General features: G+C 34.3%; 2 protein-coding genes across 4 annotated transcripts; both read right to left on the bottom strand.

Moving 5' to 3' along the window:
- Window positions 1-1,124: 1,124 nt before the first annotated feature.
- LOC133864678 (DNA-directed RNA polymerases II and IV subunit 5A-like) lies at window positions 1,125-10,390 on the bottom strand. 3 transcript variants are annotated; one of them, XR_009899546.1, is made up of 8 exons: window positions 10,258-10,374; window positions 9,836-9,956; window positions 9,007-9,247; window positions 7,930-8,109; window positions 7,100-7,213; window positions 5,486-5,738; window positions 4,959-5,070; window positions 1,125-1,480 (listed from the first exon to the last, which is right to left on the bottom strand). XR_009899546.1 is itself a non-coding variant. In XM_062301081.1 (6 exons), exons 3-6 carry the CDS (start codon window positions 9,205-9,207, stop codon window positions 5,613-5,615), a joined length of 621 nt encoding a protein of 206 aa, XP_062157065.1. In that variant the 5' UTR covers window positions 9,208-9,247; window positions 9,836-9,956; window positions 10,258-10,374; the 3' UTR covers window positions 5,396-5,612. The 3 variants fall into 3 exon arrangements, 2 of the variants coding, with proteins under 2 accessions (XP_062157065.1, XP_062157066.1); XM_062301081.1 differs by lacking the exons at window positions 1,125-1,480; window positions 4,959-5,070 and having other exon boundaries at window positions 5,396-5,738; XM_062301082.1 differs by lacking the exons at window positions 1,125-1,480; window positions 4,959-5,070; window positions 9,836-9,956 and having other exon boundaries at window positions 5,396-5,738; window positions 10,258-10,390.
- A 5,198-nt stretch (window positions 10,391-15,588) lies between these two features.
- Window positions 15,589-17,055, bottom strand: LOC133862422 (transcription factor FER-LIKE IRON DEFICIENCY-INDUCED TRANSCRIPTION FACTOR). Its single transcript, XM_062298229.1, has 3 exons — window positions 16,549-17,055; window positions 15,947-16,339; window positions 15,589-15,819 (listed from the first exon to the last, which is right to left on the bottom strand). Exons 1-3 carry the CDS (start codon window positions 17,011-17,013, stop codon window positions 15,715-15,717), a joined length of 963 nt encoding a protein of 320 aa, XP_062154213.1. The 5' UTR covers window positions 17,014-17,055; the 3' UTR covers window positions 15,589-15,714.
- Between the last annotated feature and the right edge of the window lie 4,831 nt (window positions 17,056-21,886).

Raw genomic sequence — 21,886 nt, 5'->3', positions numbered from 1 at the left:
AGAGTCTCTAATTTATTCTCTGTAGCAAGCTTGAGGGGTATAAAACTAAAAAGCAAAAAAAAAAAAAAAAAAAAAAAAAAATGGAAAAAATTTCCTACATAAAATTTTTGTAAGTATATTCTTTCGGACAGAAATTTCCTATAAATTGATTTGCAAAAAATTTCATACAAACTAATTTCTAAGAGGCACCATACATCCAATTATTTATTATTAACTCTATGTTATCTAGATATGCTATCTTTATTATTACTTTTTTAATTATCATATTTTTTTACTGTCCTTTTTTTTCAAACAGTTATATTTGGTCATATTTCTCAGCGGGCATTTTTTCTCAAACGGCCATTTTTCTAACAGTCATTTTTTCAACAGTTGTTTTGTTAAATCTATCATTTTTCTAATACAATAATTTTTAACGGTCATTTTTCTAATTATTATATTTTTAACAGTTTGTATTTGCCAATAATAAGTATTTGCAAAGCAGTAAGAAATACTATAAACTAAAATTAACTGTACATATCTTTAGCTGCATTTATAATTGCCATAAAACAAAAATAACAAGAAAGATAAATATACAATGTTGTAAAATAGAGAAAAAAAAAAAAAAAAAAAATCGATTGGTGGCTTTCAAGTAGTTTGTCATGGAATTGGAAAGCGGATTCGGTTTAAGAGCTATTTTTTTTTTTTTTGAACAGGGTTTAAGAGCTATTTATTCTCCATTTTTGGTTTGCATCTGTCGTAATATGCGTGAGATAGACAATTAAAAAAAAAAAAAAAAAAGATATATCTACTGTTCACATATCTAAGAAAAATTTATCCAAGCTTTCGTTTAAATAATCCAATTGAGTGTGTTTTTAACTTTTTGTTTAGCTACTTTAACTTAAATTGCAAATAGCTAACCCATTAAAAATGCTCTAATAGTGATATATGTACTTGTAAGAAATTTCTGTCCTATTTTTTCACTATAATTTACTATAATTTAAAAAGAAAATAATTTTTGCACAATAAAAAATGCACATCTTTTACACAACTAAGAAGACACATTGATGGGATCCACATGCATAGGTCCCACCAATATATCTTGATTGTGTAAAAGTTGTGTACTTTCGGTCCCACCATATATAAATCCTACCAATATATCTTATTTGTGTAAAAAGGTTTGATTCTTACACTTCACCGGTACAACAATTGTACAACAGCTCCTCACATAAGAGTGAGCCCTACACACTGGGCCCTACCCCCATGTGAGGGGCTGTTGTGTAATTATTGTGGTGGTATTGTAAATCCAACATTTTCCTAGCGTAAAAATTATACACACATTTCATTATACAAGTAACGCATCCCAATTTAACAACCCATGCAATGGGAAGCTAGATGTCCTTTTCGTTTGATTGCCTTTGGGCACAAATCGCCAGAGGTCCCCGGCAAGGTCCACTTCCTTTTTCTTGTGAAATTTGTATGGCTGCGGGACACCGAATCGAAGCTGACAATAAGAAAACGTGGCATAAAATATCAGATTGGATTTTTGCAGTTCTTCTCTAAAAGAGATAGATGCAGATGGCAAACTGTAAATCAATTACAAGTTAAAACATATACTAAAATAAAGGGAGAAGAAGGTAGTCCACGGACTCTCAATTCTTTTTACACGTACAACACCTATCAACCACGATGACATATCGTTTCCTCAGATTGTCCATGGTAAGGATCTTGTCTAAGACCGCCGACCAAGCGAAAAAAAAAAAAAAAGGCTATCCTGAAAGGATCCTTAGTTTGTCAAATACCCTTCCATGGAAAATGAGAGCTATCATTGCAAACCAAGACATTGTAGTAGAATCTAATAGCAAACAAACCTCTTTTGGAGGGAGCCCACCAAAGCTTGTCTTCACTGACTCATCTCACTCTAGCTAAATACAACCCCCTGAAGAACGAGGCAAAGACATCCACCTTCCGGTCATGAGCCGCTCTAACAAACATTCCATTTATTGGAGCCATCCGAAATCTCCAAATAATTCACAACTAAAGCATCATTTGCACAAGCAATGCCTTATAAAACTAGAAAGGCTTCCTTAAGGGCAAACTCCCCCCACCACATATCATGTCAGAAACTAACCTTGGAATCATCTCATATCTCAAATCTAATATGGCTGGAGAACTACTCTCAACCCCTCCTAATAATCTTACATAATCCCACTCCATACGTCTCAGGAAGCTCATTAGAATACCACCCACCCTACAAACTACCAAATTTAGAGTCCACCACAACTCTCTCCCAAACATCTCTCTCATGCACAAAGAGCCAAAGCCATTTTCTTAAGAGAGCATGATTAAAAAAAGAAGAAAAAGAAAAAGCAAGTTTCAAACACCAGCCCTCCCTTCGAGACCGGAGAACAAACCTTGGATCAGCTTACCAAATTAGATTTGAACTCTTCACTTAGCTCACCTCATAAGAAATTACGTTGAAGCTTCTCAATATGATTAGCAACACTCACAGGAAGAGGAAAGATGGACATGAAATACATAGGTAAATTGGAAAGTGTACCCTTAATAAGGATGGTCCTACCACCCTTAGACAAGTACATCATTTTCCAACTAGTCCACCGACACTCAGACAACATTGTTCCAAATAAACTTAGCCTTGTAGGAGGCCCCCAACGAAAGACTAAGATATGTCAAAGGCAAAGGAGAAACCTCATAGCCCATAATGCCAGCCAACCCATCCACATCAGTAACATTACCCACAGAAATCAATTCAGACTTGGCCAAATTGACCTTTAAGCCTGAGACGGCCACAAAACATAAAAAAAAAGCACCGCAGATGACAAAGGTGATCTATCAACCCCACTAATAATCAAAGTATTATTCGCAAGTAAAAGATGAGATATATCAAACTTTGTCCCCACATAAAAGCCAAGTAACAATCCCACAATTGCAGCAGCGGAAGCCTTCATCACAATGACAAATAACAGAGGGGACAAAGGGTTCCCTTGTCTCAAGCCATGGGAGCTACTAAAAAAACTGGTAGGAGTGCCATTAACCAAAACCGAGAACTGCACCATGGAAATACAATAAGCAATCCAAGAACACCACTTCCCGCCAAAACCACACATTCTCAGCATATATAACAGAAAATCTCAATTAACATGATCATAGGCTTTTTCTAGATCTAGCTTGCAAAAGCGCCCAACTCCCTAGATCTTAATCTACTATCAAGGCATTCATTCATTGGCAATAAGAATGAGATCTAGTATTTGCCTACCTCGGATAAAAGCATTCTGCGAATTTGAAACAATCTTTTCCAACACCATCTTGAGCCTATTTGCTATAATCTTAGCAATAATTTTGTAAATACCACTCACAAGACTAATCGGGCAAAAGTCTTTAGGATCAACAACCCCTCGAATCTTCAGGACGAAAGCGATAAAAGTAGCATTAAGGCTCATTTCGAACTTACCTTTAGCATGGAATTCACAAAAACCTTCATAATGTCTTCTTTTAACACTTCACAACAGGCTTGGAAGAATGCCATAGAGTCGTCGTCCGAGCCCAGCGCCTTGTCACCATTCATTGCTTTCATTACCTTCAACACCTCCTTTTCCTCAAATTCTCCCTCCAACCAATTAGCCTCAATCTCACCAATAGAATCAAAAGAAAGGCCATCCACCAAAGGCTGCCAACTGAATTCCTCGATATACAGTTTATTATAAAACTGGACAATGTGCTCATTGATCACCACCCAATTGGTAGAAAGTGTGCAATCAATCAACAAGGATTCAATGGAGTTCTATCCCTCGCTGGAGTTGTCCACTTTATGAAAAAACTTCGTACACTTATTGCCTTCCCTCAACCACAAAGCCTTAGATTTTTGCCTCCAACTCACCTCCTCCATGAGATCTTTAACTCGCTAACTGCTTCTTCTTTCCTCCTCTTCTCATCACCTAAAGTCCTCTCTTCTTCAATGGTATCAAAAGCACCTACCTCTTCCAAAAGGATCTTTTTCTATCTCCCTACATCGCCAAACATCTCCTTATTCCATCTCCATAGGTCAACTTTCAAAACCTTGAGCTTGCTGGACACAACAAAGCTTGGAGAGCCTTGGAAGTGATAAAAAGTCCCACCATTGTTTTACCTTATCCACAAAACCCTCTAACTCCACATATTCTCAAATTTGAAGTACCTATTTCCCCAAGAAAGTCATCACAATCAAAGAGAATCTGAAAATGATCCAAGCAAAGTCTAGGAAGTATTCTCCGGGACAAGCCCGAAAACTAGATTTCCCAAGCTAGAGATATAAGGAATCTGTCAATCCTGGACCAAGATAGAGACTCTCGGTTATTCGACCAAGAATAAGAGCCACCAACAAGAGGGAAGTCTATCTAACCCTGATAAAAAATAACGTAAAAAAACTCCATCATAGCTGGGCATAAGTGAGTTTCTCTTGATCTCTCACTAGGGAAACATGTGACGTTGAAATCACCCCCAATGTACAAAGGCAAATTCCACCAACTGAGCAAGCCAGCCAACTCATCCCACAGAAATCTTCTATCCCTATCAGAATTAGGACCATAAGCACCCGCAAAGGCCCAAGTGAAATGATCAAGGAAACAACCAGGGTGAACTCCCCACACATACGTCGATCTTTTCCACCACCCTCCTATCCCACATAATCAAAATGCCTCCTAAGGCACCTTTGGAATCCAAACACCACCAATCCACATGATGGCAACCCAAAAACTACGCACTACATTTTAAGACATAACTTCTAGCTTAGTTTATTGAAAACAAAAAAATGTCAGTTTTCCAATCTTTAAGTTTCTCACCTAAGCATTTGTCCCCCTCATTCCATCCTCACACATTCCAAGATAAGATTTTAGGCTTCATTGAAAAAAGAAGAGGCCCTCACGTTTCCATAAGCATGGCTAGAATTCTCAAATTTAGAATCATAATTAATAGAACATTCCAACCTTTTTAACTCCCTAATGCCTTTGTTGCCAACATTAGAACAAGAACCCGGCTCCTTTTGAGGACTACCTGCTTCAATAGTTGTCAATAACGCCACAAACTGCTCCTCAAAACCTTCACACGAAAACAAAAATTAAATATCACAGGGCGGGTATATAAGTATAACAAATCCTATATTGGTTGTGTACTATACGGAAGAATACCGTATAAGCGACTTTAAGGAGTTTTAATTGTAACCTCGACCAATGCTTTTAAGGTATAACACATACATGACTAGCGCTTCTGTAAATTGTGACAACAAACAAGTACACAAAACTTATTACTCATACGGAGATACCAAAAAATTATCAGCATTAGACTAACAAGCACACAAAGAGCTTACTTTTTGATGCTGGACAATACTAACTGCATTACAAACAAATACCACATAGAGAATAGGTATGCAAAACTGAGAAATACCCATAAATAAGTTCAAAACAGAGTTTGTCTTTTAAATTTTCATGAGAAATAGTTCACAACTGAGAAATACCCATAAATAAGTTCCAACAAAATCGTTGAGTTTGGTTCTTTGGCTGTTTTGGCAGAGGCAATGAACACTTTCCACTCAAGTCCGGTCACAACACTTTTCTGAGCCGTTACTAAGATGTAAGAAGTACTTATACAACATAACGGTAAGTGACATATCGGCCTGCAGTCTCACTTGGCCGGATTATCTTCACGACTTGTCCACGCTTCAGCCCATAATATCTCGCGACTGGATCAGTCACTTGAATACGAGGCAGCTGAACTCAATTTACCCCACAACACAGACAGTAAAATGTCAGAATCAGATGGGATTTGCAATAGAAATGCAAAACAAGATATGCATTGTGAAGACTGACATCCCAAAACGAGATACAATAGCAAAAAATACATTATCTGAATTATTAACATTGATATCCCAGTTGAAAAAAAAAATGTAATGAAAAATATGAATAATTTCTCAGTACCAAGTAATTGACAATGACTAGCCTTCATTAGAGAAAAATATTTCAATCACTGAAAGTCTCATGTGGGATAACTAATTTCCTCCTAAATGATAACAACGGTAATTCCAACAAATACTTTAATTATTGAACTTTTAGACAGCCACTTGAAAAGTAAAAGACAGTCATTTGTAATTTTCCCTTAATTATTGATATCACTATTTTCATACAATAACATCATTCGATTTGATTTATTAGAATAATGTAAGATAAATTATGAACCACGTCATGAGAATTTCCTTAGTGATTTATCTTTAGCACAAACTTGATACATGTTTATGTCCTATATTTTTTTTGATAAGTAACATGTTTATGCCCTATATTAAAGCCACAGGCTGATCCTAACAAAGAAGTTCCCAGCTGAAAATACAACATTTTCTCACAGAATTCACCAATCTTTCTTAAGCAATGTTGGCTTGCATGTATTAACAGATTTGAGCTAAACTTTTTGGCAACAGGATCCATGTGTAACCTTTATGCAAAGGCTAAAGCATATGTATCATAAATATGCCTCCAATCCAACGGTCCATATTACAACTAGTTTATAACTTATTTTGACATGTTATGTCTACTTCTTAGAGTGGACTTTGGAAAATTTATAGATTTGGGGCATTGAGATAGATTATTGAAATCACGTGGCACCATGCATAATGCGCACTGAAAACAACCAAAGGAAATCTGACTTGGTAGGACCTAACATGCCCAGAGAACCAAACAATATACATTCAAAATCACTAACCTAAACAATATACATTCAAAATCCCTAGCGAACTAGGGAAAATTTTCCCTAGTTCTGCCCATTAGCTCTATTATGGCTTCAGGCTTCTAAAGCTTTACTGTATTTCAAACTAATATGGTTGCAGACAAACCAATTTCTAGCACAAAGTTGACGCTCAATGATTGATTTTGCATAACAGTAATCATTTTGATCAAACAAGATTTGTGTAGAGTGGACACATAAATAGTATTTTTCATGGCATGTAGTGAGTAGGTCATGGCCTGTTTTGCATAGAGCAATCTCTGGTCTAAGCAACTTATCTTTTAGATGCTAACTAATATTACTCCCAGTATTTTCCAAATTTTTACAATTTATAAATGCAATTTTAACATCCACTGACCTGTGTTTCTTTCACGGTGTACCTCTCCAGCAAAGTTTTCTTCTCCTCAATTGTAAGCACCTGATGCTCTGGAACAAGAACATGCTCTTTAATGTTTATCAACAACTCTGCCTCCTGTATAAATGGTGCTATTAGTGAAAAATCGAAAAGGAAAAAAAATTACTATCTTCCAATAAGTTCAGGAAATTATGCATGCTAATAACTGAAGATGTAATTAATATCACTGAATAATGACATAAGATCAAGATCAAAATCAAAGAAAATATTTACTCCAAGTTGCAGTTGAAAATGTGTCACAGATATCAAGTAAATCCCATCAAGTAACACCTCACGATGTAAAAGCAATGGTTCATATGTCATAAAATGTCCCAATTACTTTGTCACAATTAGAATAGAACCAGCTCTTCAAATTGATGATGATGATAAATCTGTTTAAAACAAAAGCAAATATAACAACAAAGATAATATTTCTTTCCAAGTATCTTCTGATCAAATTTCTTCAACCATTAAGGTCACTAGTTGAATAAACATTCAAGTATAATTTCTATGGTAAAAGTATTGTATTCATCAGATGAACCTAGCGGTCCAATCTAACTATTATTAAGTTTTGATCAATCAAATTAGTACGACCTTCATGTTCACTTAAATAGATATACCATTAGAACCTCAAAGGCTCTCGGGAGATGTGCAAATTAAGTAGGCCATCACAATGCCCTGATGTCCATAATACTGACAATCCTTGGGTAGAAAAACAACAAATAAGTAAGATGCTAGACAAAAATCAACAGCCACAATTTTGTTCTTCAACATCACAAAGCAATCAGTTTCACCTGGAAAACCTCCAATTGGAATTTTGAAGAAATCTCATTTATGGAGCTCCGAGCAAAGGGAGTCAAATTATGTTGAACAACCAAGATTGCTCTGAAAACATTCTCCGACTTCATGCGTTGGGAGTAAGTCTTCATTGTCTTAACACCAACCTTTTGCTCCTCGGGAAAGAAAACATAGATCTGACATACAAGAAACAACCAATAAGAAGACAAACAAAGGCATGGAGAGAAGAATACATGGGCAGCATGCTTCATACTGTCTAAGCATATATATGTAAAGAAACTATGCACAGAGAACAATTGTGTCATTCAAATTGATCTAGCTCTACTTTCCCTAATCCCAGAAGAACTATGGCAACAGTTACATCAATGACAATACAAATGTCAATGCCCTTATGATGAAAAAGAAAAGGCAAGTACGAGGAAATTTTGCACAAGGAACATTTTAAACTATACTGGAAGCAAGAAAATTTTACACACATGCAAGCCAATATCTTTATATTAAGGAGCCACTCTCCTTACAGCTTCATATCTTTATTACGGATATAATCTTCATCCTTGAGCACTGATATAAATAATAATGGACTTAAATATCAACCAGCTAGACCAAACTAATAAACAAGAGCAATCAGAAATCTACAAATTCAACCAAGAAAAGACCATTAGAGCCACAATTCTTCCACATATCACATCATCCACACCATGAAAAATTTTAATTGCACTATATGCATGAGAAACGGTGAAAACACCTGAGCTTCCAGGTTATCAACAGGTTTTTCACTTGGCTACATCATAAAATATAGAGACACACAGCAGTACAGTTTCCTATGATTTCCCTTCAATCCATTAGTGTAAAATCCCTTTGTGGTCAACTATCAACCCCACATTAAACTCCATGTACACAACAATCAAAGGGTGAAAAGAAGCAGAGCCTCTCAGTCACATTTACTTCAAGCAAAACAATATAATGCTACTGCTACTGCAACAAAAAGACTCACTCAAATACATTAATAAGAATAACAAAAGCACCATTGAATACGGAAGAAAAAACGCAGACAAACAAAATCGAATAAATACCTGATCGGAACTATTGTTTCGCTTGGCTTTATTGATAACAAGGTCTTCCCTTTTCATGCTCTCGCCGTACTTATTCTTGAACTGCTCTTTGGTCATGTCAATCTCAAACTCCCCAACAAAATAACCCCGGTCTTTCAGCATTTGCATCACCGTTCTTCGAATCCTAAAAAGCCTATTGATTTCCTCCTCCGACAGCGTCATTGCTTCGTCAATAAGTTTGCGAAAAGAGCTTGTTAATTACCTAGCCGCAACAAAATCATTTTGTCATTACTTTGTCAATCATAATACCAATTTAAGGTTCGTGAGCAATTTCAGAATCAATATAATATTTTTGAGCAATATATAACAGAAACTTAAAAATATTTTAAAGCACCCCTCCAAACCCTTAAGTGGTTAATCAACAGCCAAGAGTTTCCAGTGTACAAAAGTGGGTTCACAAAGATTCTCAGAATCAAGAACGCTATCTCACATACAAAGAAAGTTTTTTAGAACCCAAAACCAATTTCTCCGCTTGGTAGCCAAGAAATAACAATTAACAATGTTCACAAAAAACACAAGGTGATTAAATTAAAATATTTTTTAAAGTGCATTTGTAATTTAAAGTTATTGTACCATGTAGCACGTATAATTGGCACATGATGTGTCAAATGAGAGTCACGTGGCATTAATTGATTGGTCTGAAACAGTAAATATAAATAAACAAAAATATATGGGAAACATGGGCAACAGAATCACACAAACTGAAAACAGAAACATTAAAAACATCGGAGAATTGCAAGTGAACTCTAAAAGTGACAGCAAAACAAAGGTGTTGTTGATAACTGCTTACCTTTCACACGAGTAATCAACGTAGAGATGCCGCCGGAGCGAGCCGACCACGGAACAGAGAGAGAGAGAGAGTTGTCAATTCAACCGAAATCCCAAAATTCAACGGAAATCAGCAAAATCATCTAATGGGTACATCGAAAGTTGTCAATTTCATCAACACACACACCCATTCATAAATTAATTTAAAATCAATATCAACAAAAAACGGATTTCGTGAATGCTCAAGGGAGTTTTCGGGTATCACCGCCAACTTCCAACATCAACAGAATTATTCTGAGTACATCAATTACCTACAAACTTTATGATTATCCTCCAAATTTTGAAACTAAAGCACCCACAGCATCACCAATCGGTTCTTGAAGCAAGACAAGAGGAAGAAATTTGACAGAGAGAGAATCGAAGAGATGGAGATGAAGAAATTACCTTGGGTTTGTCTTGTACTTTGTTTTGAAGCTTCGGTAGAGTTGGGGGCTTTGTCGAACATAGAGACAAGGCGTCGGTTTTAAGGGGGGAGGGGGGGAAGATACGAAACGTCGAAAACCATGGTAAAAATCCTTGGTCGTGCTTAGGTTTTCAAATTACGTGCCGTTTTTTATATTCAATGAGGTAAAAAATGTTACATATTTTTAATATGACATGTTACTAAAGTAACTAAAAAAAAAAAAAAAATCATAATCAGTATAAAATGCTTTTTTTCCTTTTTTTTTTTTCACTTTTGAAAATATGTTTTTTTATTAAACCGAAAGACAATTTTTTCTCAAAGTTTTTCTATGACTAAAGTATAAAAACTTAATAAAAATATATTAAATTATTATTGTTAACATGACACATTTTTAATAGGTAGAATTTTTCATGTCGTTCGATGTATGAAAATACTTAAATTAATATAATTTGAGAATATGCAATTTTAAAGAAATTGTAAGGAATATGATCCGGTATTATTATAGTATAAGAGACATTTTACTTGTTTTTAGTAGGTCTGAATTAAGGAAAAATCTAAAACAGTAAGGAGGAATTGGAATTTGTTTTTAAGGGGTAGCTCAATCGGCTAACCACTACGCCTCATAAAGCGGAAGTCATTAGTTCGAATTCTCAATCCCCCTCTTGTGTGGACATTTAAAAAAAAAAAAAAAGGACTAGAATTTGGAAGGGGGCTTAATACATCGTCACATTGCAACTCTTCTTTTTCTTTTTCTTTTTATTTTTTTGGGAGATGAAGCTTCATTCTTTCATTAATGAGGAAAATTATTGTTGAACAAGTACAACACTTTATTAAATGAAAATGAAATTATCTTCTGTTTATTCTTGATCTAAAGAGTAAGAATTCATTTAGGTTTGCAATTTCAAAAAGTGTGATTTAAAAATAACTATTTTAAATGTGCAATTTGAAATAGTGATTTTTAAAAACGTAGTTTAGCGTTTGGCAAAATCACAGTTTAGCCTTTAATATCGCAGGTTAGCCTTTAAAATTCTGCGTTTTCAAAAAAACACCTCCTTGCCTGCGATTTGAAAAAGTAGTTTTATGCGTTTTCAAATCGTAATTTTTTAAAAACACAATTTCCAAAAGGTTCATTTTCTGTAATTTGGTTTTAAATCGCACTTTTTCTTTATGAAATTGCAATCACAAATGCACCCTTAAATTAAATTAAAAGCTTATTCAAATTTTTTTACAAAATATCACATTGTTTTGTTAAATAAATTTACATTATAAACTCACTTAGGTATGTCATTAATGTTCATCAAAAATTTCTAACATAGTAGCATTGCAGCTTTGTTCAAGCTTTTGAAAGATTCATTAGAGTTTCCAATTAATGGACGAAAATGACACTATATATATATATATATATATATATATATATATATATATGTATGTATGTATGTATGTATGTATGTATGTATGTATGTATGTATGTATGTATGATTTTTCATTTAATTCTGTTGGAGAAGGGTTAAAAAAGGCTTGAGCCCACCAGGCAGAGTCCAAGAACGACTGGAACTGGTCCTAAGTGACGATATCCAAACAATCATAATTGAGGAAGGAAGTCCAAAAAATCAGGGCCCAATTTTTCAACCTAACAACAATAATAGCCAACGTAGCTGTAAAAAAGTACAATTATTTATTTTAACTACTCATTTTTTTTATACACATTCCAATAGATTCTTTATTCTACTCTCAATTTTCTTTAAATATTATTTTGTGTGGAAAAAAGTTTGAAATAAAGAGGGAGAGAGGGAGTGAAACAAGGAAAGGAATAAAGAAAATAATAAAAAACTCTTTGTAGTGTGAACAGTGAATATGCAATTCTGCCTATTTACTATTCACACTAGAAGAAAAAATATATATTCTGCCTATTCTATTGGAGACAAAAAATTGCTCATAATAGTCAAATTTAACTATTTTGAGGCATTTGACAGCCTACTGGAGATGCTCTAGGAAGAGCACTTGCCCCGAAAGCTTAAAAAAATTGTTTCCCCAAAGGTGTGTGTAGAGAATAGAGATGCATTTTTTTAATGAGAAATGTAGTTTTTTCAATTTTTTTTTTCTTAAATGATGTGACACAAAAAAAGATATTGTAAAGTAATTTTTGGGCGCCAAAGGTCATCCCCTCAATTTTCTTTTTCTTTTATTTTTTGGATTTAGCAACATATCCTCCTTTCTCTTTTCTTTTTTTCATTTTTCCCAAAAATTTAAAAAAAAAAAAATTGTAACTTTTCTTTCTTCATTTTTCCCGACGCAACTCTTTACCAAACAACCCAAACTAACTATTGGAGAATAGGATAACAAGTGAAAGTATTTATTAAGGCAACATGTGTGAAGTAGAATCGATTTTTGTTATGGTAACCGAAGAACAGAAATTTATTACAAATCGATTTGTAAAAAATTTCATATAACCCACATATAAAAGTGATATGTATCTTTTAAACATGTGAGAAACACATATTTTTTTTATTAATGCTATTAAAAAAACATGTAAAAAGTACGTATTATTAAAACAAAATGTTCTTCTTACATGTCAATGGACACATGTCAATCTTATATGTATACACATGTGTGTGTGTATAGAATATTATAAGGTAGACATATAAAATTGAGATTAAATTATTTAAGATTTAAGTTAATTTCTCTAATTACTTAAACAATAAATCTTAACCGCAATTAAATAACTAATAATTAGTATTACTTTTTTACCAAAATAAAAATAAAATTAAACAATCATGATATTTACTTTATGTATGGAATGACTAAATCAATCGAGTAGCTCGTGAACAAGCTCGACCTCGTTCGAAAAACAAATGAGCATAACTTGAACAGATTATCTAACTCGGTGATAAGCTCAAATTCGACTCATGTTCAAAAACAAATTAAATGAACCAAACTTAAAAATTCAATACTCGGCTCAATTCGACTCGATTACAACCCTACCAAATCCCAACAAAACAACCCCGGTCCTTCAACGTTTGCATCATCGTTCTTCAAAACCTGAAAAGCCTATTGATTTCCTCCTTCGACAACGTCATTGCTTCTTTGATAAGTTTTCCAAAGGAAAAATGCTATTATTTTATTTTTTTTTCATTTTTCATTCATCTTTATCCTTTTTTTTTTTTTAAAAAAAAAAAAAACTACAGATCAAAGTGGGTTCGCATAAATTCTTAGAATCAATTAAGAACCCAAAACTATCGCACATGCAAATCAAATTTTCTAGAACCCAAAACCAATTTCTTTGCTTGGTATTCGAGAATCGAGAGACTTTTCGAGCCCTTCTGAAATAGCAGTTAACAACATTCACAGAAATACAAGGTGATTAAATTAAAATATTTTCCCAGAAATTTCTTCGGCCCATACAAAAAGAGTGAGCAAGAGATAGAGAGATATCCGAACTTTAATAGGAACTTTGAACCTCTTCTCTCACACTGGGTATCTAATGACAGCCGAGAAAGAGAAGCCTCTACGGCTATCGGATCGAGCTTGGGCGCCGCTTTGTTATGCGACAAAAATTTATTACCAACTGGATTGTCGAAACACTTACAATCCAGACTCTGAAGAGGTGGCCGGCATATATCTCTTCGAAGGTGAGAAGTAAGTTATTTTTATTAATGCAATCTAGCAATTTGGGTTAGTGTGTCGAGTTCCGGTCAACCCTGGAATAATGCTATAAATCACCCATAATCTCCCATCCCTTAAAACCTATTGTTATCATCTCCACAATCACCAGCATCGTCAACTTAGTCCCCCTCAAACAAAGAAGAAAGCCCAAAACCCATACCCCAAAAAAAATCTACAAAAACTGAAAAACACAAAGAACAACTTTAAAACCCACCAAACACAATCCAACAGCTAAACCCAATACAAGAACACGTAAAACCCTCATATGAAGGCTTCAGGAAAATTCCATCGTTGTTTTATTGTTACAAAAAAATATATTTTATAAACCACTCCGACCACGTTCAATTCCAGCGACTTTTCAGCGATCCTCTGGCGACTTCTCCTGCCTTCTCCGATTGTATTCTTGCGACCCAATAAAAAAATTTATTCCCCTTTCTTTTTTCCAAACACAAGCTTACATCTTAAGTTTGAAGGGGATGTTATATATAATAATGCTTCACTACTATCTAAATATACAACTTTTTACCACCTTGTCCATGTGGCAAGGTGGTCCCTCACCTTAATTTATTTTTAAAAAATTAAAAAATTCAAAAAGTAGTGGGGGACCTTGCCATATATGCAAAGTGGTGAAAAATTATATATTTGGGTGGCATTGAATCATTACTCATTTTTTATTCACCGTATATTTCTTTCCTTTCAGTGTTATTCCCTACCTTAATGGAGATATGTTAGCTGCACAACAATTGCATAACAATGCTGATGTGTTCAACATTTTCATTTTTTTTTTTAAAAAAAAAATGCTAGGCACATCAACATTGTTGTTTGAGAGTCGTGCAAATAACATATATCTATGTAATTTAAGGTTTCTTACTCACTACTCATTGTCTCTCAATAAATAGAGACTTATGTAATATTGTTATATATATTTTTACTTCAATATAATGTGGTCAGATATATGCTTCGACTCTCTCTCGCTCTTCTCTTTTTCTTTCATATATTTCTCCAAAATATTTATACGTGCAAACGCTTTGTAAATTAATCATGAGAAATGATTCCTACACTTATTTCTCACAACAGCCCCACAACAAGCTGACGTGGCTGGTAATATTTTATTATTTTTTTGTTTTGTTTTGTTTTTGTAAAAAAATAATAAAATATTACCAGCCACGTCAGCTTGTTGTGGGGCTGTTGTGAGAAATGAGTGTAGGGATCATTTCTCATTAATCATAGCAATCGGTAACCAATTAAATAAACCACTTGAATGACGAACGAAACGAAAACAATTGCGGCTGCCAAAATTTTAAAATTGAGGTTTAGATTAACTCATCTTTACATGTATGATGTATGATAGCAAATTAATGGCGTTTGAGTGACCATATGATTACACATCATAGAAATTAATAGGTTGACATTTTTTTCAGGGTTCAGGTAGGGTCGCAAGGGTGAAAAGTACTTGAGATATATATTACAGTTTATAACTTTTTTATGGACATAAATTTCTTACAAATTAGATTATTGGAACTCCTAAAACCAAATCTCTTAAAAAATTATATGCGTCCCTTAATATGATTAAAGGACAAATATCATTTTTTAGAGGTTGAGTTGTAAGAACCTACAATCCGTTAACTAATTAAATTGACAAGTCAAAGTTTTTGCTTCACTAATTATGATCGGCTTATATTTGTAGTAAAAACTGTAGTAATCCAAACACGACCCCGGTCTCAGCAGAAAATGACGGGGAGAGAGAGAGAGAGAGAGAGAGAGAGAGAGAGAGATTAGGCAGATAAAGGCGTTGTAAATTCAAATCCTTGGTTCAAGAGTGCCCCAGCAACCCAAAGCTTCAAATTTGGTAAGTTCATTTCCCGCTCACAATCTCTCACCTGTTGTCATAAGAAAAAACAACCAACGAGTTACATTTCTAATTAAACAAGTTGAAAAAATTATTAAGAGGAGGCAAAATGAGGAATTAATATTAATTGGGAGAATTAAGAAATTAATTAAGCATACATTTAATGTGAATGTGAGCACAAATCTCTCAGAAACTGTGGCCAAATTGGAGCTCTGAACAATGAAGCCGGTGAGAGATTCGAGCGCCTTGTAGAGTGACAAAGCCACCCCGACTCCCTTCTCACACACCAATCTCACGTAAAACCCTCTTTCCTCCACTTGAAACACGTCCATCTGAATCACGTTCTTGCAAATCGAATATTGTTCGTTTTGAAGCAGTTGAATCTTCTTAGGGCTTTGATCATCAGTTGATCCGCCGGCTGCTTGATGATATCTTTCCGATCCCAATAAGGATGCTTCAAGACCAGCAATCTCGGCTTTTAGCTTCTTAGCCTTCGTTTGCAGCTCTTGCACATAGAGTAAAGCATCTCCAACAATGGAGGCCTTGTCCATCTACACAAATATAAACCATTCACCCAAGTAAGCTTATAGCAAAGAAAAAGGCCTAGTCTCGGTTAATTGAGTGAAGACTCGAACAGTCGATCTCGTAGTATTCACCAAATGAATCGACCGTTTGAACTAAACCTTGTGAGCTTTTAAGCAAAGTTTTTGATCATAAACATAGGCAACAAAATGGACATAAAAAGGATGGATAGACATACTTTTGTTATGTTAGGAACCAAGGAACGCAATGCATAAAGCTTCTCCTTCATCCTTCCCCGTCTCCTCCGCTCAGAGATCAAAGTCCTCGACCTATCAACCTTTTCCTTCTTTGTCGGGGTTGTATTCGTTGTGGTGGTGGTGGTGGTGGTTGCGGAGGAGTCCTCCCCATCAATATCTTCTTCTTCCCCACCAAAACTTGGTAACGAATTAAACACAGAATTGGGGTCGGATACCATTGTTGTAGCATTGAAGCTGTAAATATCTTCCGGAATCGGAATCGGAATCGGATCGAATTGAGCGTCAACAAAACATCCATTAACAAGATCATCAGTACCATAATTAACAACCGGATCTTCACCTTCTCCACGAATCAAATTGATGCAGTGAATGAAGTTGGACTCGTCGACAAAATCGTGCAACTCAAAATCGTTCATGTGCGCCAGGTTGTTTCCAGAGGCATCCATCCCTATCAAGGGCCTTGAAGGTGCAGTGCATCGTGGACATGGTTGAAATGGTTTATATAATTTTGGTGTGAACGGAATCAAACCGCAAAATTGTGAAGGGTTGACAAAACAATAACAATAAACATTAATACCTTCCAACAATCACTTGGTGTCTTCTGTGTTTGTCATTTGTTAGATAACCTTGGCGTCCATCCCTATCAATTCTTTGTGGCATTTTCTATATATATATATATATATATATATATATATATATATATTATGCTTACGACCAAAATTAACGAAGACATATATATATATATACATGTTGTGAATATATAATTGCGTTGGATACTTCCAGAGTGTTTAAAGAAATGAAATATAAGAGGCAGAAAGAGAGAGATGTGACAATTTACATGGGCATGCGCCTCTTTTGATAATTAATTACTCTCATGCTTTTATTCGGAACTGGACTCTTATAGGATCCAAGCCAGGCCTTGACTAAGCTATAAATATAAATATATATATTTAAAATAGCCTCAGTAATATTACTTATCTAATTAGAGCGGCAGCGAATTAATAAGAAAGAATATTTGAGATTTGAAAGACAAATATAAAGAAGACAAACAAACATGATGTATTTAGTTGAAATTGATGGAGCATGCATCAGGATTGTATAAAATATTAAATTAGGGTTCAAATTAAATAATTAGGCTAATCAGATTAAGCATCTTGTAATTTACAGGGTTGAATACCAATAACACTCGTGGATCGGTTTGTTTCCAAATTGGTTGTCAACCGGGGACAGATTGATTCGATCTAGACATAAACAGATAGATGGTATGGTTTGGTTTATCCAATTTTTAAGGTGTGAATGGAATCATCTAGTGTTTAAGATGAAGTCATGATGATCCAACAATTTATACCATATAATAATAATAATAATTATTATTATTATTATTATTATTTAAGATATAGGACAAACAACTTACTGTGAAAAAAAAAAAAAAAGTAGCAAAATTATTGCCAATGATTAATATTCTCTTAAATTATTATCAATTTGGACGGTCATTGTGAGAAAATTCATATATGAATTCACTTGCCTGAATAAGACAATCCAAAATTTATTTGGGCAATTGAGTCACAAGTGGGTTTTCTCACAATAATTGTCCAAATGATTATTAACAATGATTGATATTCTCTAAATTATGGTCCGTTTGACTGTTCGATTTTTTAAATCAGAATTCAATTCTTATTTGGTGCGCTAATTTCGAGGCAAATAAAATGTATTTGAGTGATGAGTAGAATTTAAATTCTATTTGAAATTGTGTTTGGGTAAAAGTTTTATGAGATTGTTTTTTCACAGATAACCATGGTAGGAAATTATTGGAGGTATGAAAAGTTTTATATAATGATTGGGGTTATGAAAATTAGTATGAAATAATAATTATTTATTATAAAAAAAAATGAAAAATTATTATTTAATTATTAACTTGTACCAATGGGTTGCAAAAGCAACCCATTTTCTCTGTGCGTCAGACTAACGTGGATCCTGCCTTGGAGTTCGGGTGATTTTTGAAATCAGAGGTGAAATGGGTAATTTTTCAGGTTGTTATTCAACAACCTAAATTTTTAAAAAAAAAAACCCGAATAGAATTTTCTTTCCCGTTTCACATCCAAACAGACCATTAAGAATCTAATATTGCATCAATCTCAAATTGGAATTTACAACAATTAGTTGTTCAAATTGTTAATAATTCAAACAATTATTGTGAGTAATTTGTGCAGCTATTTTAAAAGAGTCTACATGAGATATACTTGTCTGAATAGTCTAAAATTTATCTCACATTGAATCTCTCATGAGTAATGCTAAAAAAAAGACTCATTTTCTACTTGAATCCTCACAAAATTGATGTGGTTTTTAAAATCACCATTGGATGTGTGATAGATCACTATTGAATTATAATCTTGATTCATTGTGATTTTAAAAGTCTTCATTTTAACATTACTCAGATCTTACAATAATTGTCCAAATTACTAACAATCTGGATGTTACGTAAATGATTTATTGAATATAGAACGGGATAAATTGTTAGGTTCTGAGGAAACCTAGACATTTTTAAACACAAGGCTTGGGATTAATTTATGTTTACCTTTATTAATAAATTAATCTCTTTAAATAGAGGAACATAACCTACGCAGAGTTGAGTTTCACCGCACGTAAAACAACTCCTATCTTGACTCAACTAAATTGAAATAAACATCCACTAGAACTAAACATCTATAAGTGATAAAATTGATTTGGAGATAACTCCTATATAGAATAATAGAAACCTGCTACTAAATGACTTCTGCACCATAGTGCTTCAAATAGTTCAAATAACTAAAAGACTCTTAACTTAGAAGGATAACTATAACTATCCTTATCTAATTAAATTATGACTACTCTAAAATAAGTTACATCAAAGATTAGGAGTGGGTAAATTATTGGACTACGGCTTACCAAACCGAACCGAACCGAACCGTCATCGACCGCTTACCGACTCTATCGACTAATTTCGGTTCAGTAGTCAGTATAAAATTTTGTTCAAAATGTCGGTTCAGTTAAAATTTTAACCGACTTACCAAACCGCCTTTTAACCGAATCGACATAAAACAAAACAGCATCGTTTTAGTAATAACAAAACATTTGATCTTCTTTTTTTTTTTCTTCTTCTTTAAAAAAAAAAATTAAAACGATGTCGTTTCATTACCCATGTTAACCGAATATTAACCAGATTACTTACCCGATATTTTCGAAAATATAGTTTGTTGGAATGAAGCCAATGAATTAACCGACTTAACAATCTACCGAACTGATACCCACTCCTAACAAAAATAATAACTTCAAGAATTTCATTAAATACATGCTTGTGAGTCATGCCAACGTCATCTAGACCTCGACTTTGTAAAATTGAATCCAAGTTGGTCGCCTACTCGTATAAGTTATTGTATATAATATTTATATAGGAAAGCTTAATGCAATTGGTGCTGCTATTCAATTGGGTGTGTGTTACGCAATACTCCTGGCATGCGAGACAGGCGACGAGGGGACACCGACAGGTGCTTCGGCCCGCGTTGTTCATTTTTATTGTGTTGGAACACAACATTTATAGTGTCTGACCACATCGTTCCACGGGTTTAGCATGTGTCTCAAACACAATTGGAGACCGACTTCAGACATGAAATTTTAATAAATAAATAAAAAAATCACTTTAATAAAAAGGGTTGACTTCCATGGGTTTTGCTTGGGTCTATCTAGAGTTTTAATTTTAATTTACCTTTTTAAAGGAGCCTTAACGGATGCCCGGGGCCTAATATGTGTCATGTGCAGGGCAAAAAATTTTACAATTTCTATATAAATTGTGTAATTTTCTAAAATATGACCTTTTTTTTTTTTTTTTTTTTTTATAAGTGAAAGATTCCTTTTGATAGATAGAAATGAGACAAAATCGATCTAATGTTTAGGGTTACAAAGAATCTGTAATAAACTAAGTTAGAGGCACAGGGACAAAATATCTTCCACTAAGGCAAGGTCAGACTTAGACCACCATAACAGACCACAACTTTTACAAAATAACCTAGACAACAGAAGATGCTTGTACGTTTACATAAGTCTCTACTTAATTGAGGATAGGGCACACATTCAGTGTTATACAATAGCTTTTACAGTTTAATCTAAAAATACAGAGCAACTGCCTTACAATATTACAACAAGACTGAAACAAAACACAACAAGGAGCAACGACAAATCTAGAACAAAAATTGGGTCACACCATCAAACCGTCTAGAAGAATCCAGATCCAAAACCTGGCAAAGTCACCCACGAGCACACCCAAAAGAAACCCCTGTACTCAAAAAATACGCCTCTTTTGTAGGGGAACGGTTACCCAAAGAAAAAAACCGTCACCCGAGCAGTTAGACAACTCTTTACCGTTGGTTACTTTAAAATAAGACTATTGAATACTTATTGTTGGCATTTAAGTTTTGTCCCCTCACACACACCCACAAAAAACAAAAAACGAAAAACAAAAATCTTAGTTTAGCGTGTAATCATGGGCAAGGACATAATGTAACGACCAAACAATGCTGCATGAACTTGACAAGGTTTATATTTTATAATGCATATTAACTTAAAATGGAAGTGACTCATGACAAATTCATTCGGATTAGAGTCATTAGACCAATGTCATTATTTAAAGTAACCAACCGATCGTGATACAAGTTATCCATAAGAGTAATGTTACATAATGCACTTCCATTTTACTGGATTGATGTGACAGTGTTTATTAACCCTTATTAAAAAAAAAAAATTTAAAACACTGGTAGACACTGTCATATCATTCCAATAAAATAAAGGTGAGATGAAAATGTAGTATGTAATATTTCTCTATCATTTCTAAGAACGACGACGTTATAGAGGGATGTAAGGGCGAGATAATGATCCTTCGAAAACATAGAGAATTGGGTGAACACCAAGATTCGAAAGTGAGAAAGGTAAGACCTCTTCAAAATTGGACTATTTCCTAGGTGCAGGGGCGGAACTACTCTTTGGCTTGGGGGGCCTGCCCCCCCCCCCCCCCCCCCCCAAGCCAAAGAGTTTCCCCCCAAAAAAAAAAAAAAAAAAAAAATTAAAATTTTACCCCTTATTTTTTTTTTATTTTCTTAGCCCCCCCAAGCCAAACAGTTTCCCCAAAAAAAAAAAAAAAAAAATTTTACCTCTTATTTTTTTTTATTTTATTAGTTTTGGCCCCCCCCCCAAAGTTTTTTTTCTCAATTTGGCCCCCCCAATGTTTGAAACCTGGCTCCGCCCCTGCCTAGGTGTACACTTTGAAGTTGTGAAAATTCGAAAAATAAT

This window comes from Alnus glutinosa, chromosome 3 (genome assembly GCF_958979055.1).
Source record: "Alnus glutinosa chromosome 3, dhAlnGlut1.1, whole genome shotgun sequence".
NCBI lineage: Eukaryota > Viridiplantae > Streptophyta > Magnoliopsida > Fagales > Betulaceae > Alnus > Alnus glutinosa.
Note: the sequence above shows the minus strand (reverse complement) of the source record. Positions and strands in the feature narration are given on the sequence as shown.

Bases quoted from the DNA above. Each gene is read 5' to 3' on its own strand.
- LOC133864678 (XM_062301082.1), bottom strand. From the start codon at position 9,207: ATGACGCTGTCGGAGGAGGAAATCAATAGGCTTTTTAGGATTCGAAGA. The intron at 8,110-9,006 runs GTATTTATTCGA...CTTGTATGTCAG, and splicing joins GAAACAATAGTTCCGATCAG to ATCTATGTTTTCTTTCCCGA. The intron at 5,739-7,099 runs GTCAGTGGATGT...AATTGAGTTCAG, and splicing joins ACACCGTGAAAGAAACACAG to CTGCCTCGTATTCAAGTGAC.
- LOC133862422 (XM_062298229.1), bottom strand. From the start codon at position 17,013: ATGGATGCCTCTGGAAACAACCTGGCGCACATGAACGATTTTGAGTTG. The intron at 16,340-16,548 runs GTATGTCTATCC...ATATTTGTGTAG, and splicing joins TGGTTCCTAACATAACAAAA to ATGGACAAGGCCTCCATTGT. The intron at 15,820-15,946 runs GTATGCTTAATT...TTATGACAACAG, and splicing joins TGCTCACATTCACATTAAAT to GTGAGAGATTGTGAGCGGGA.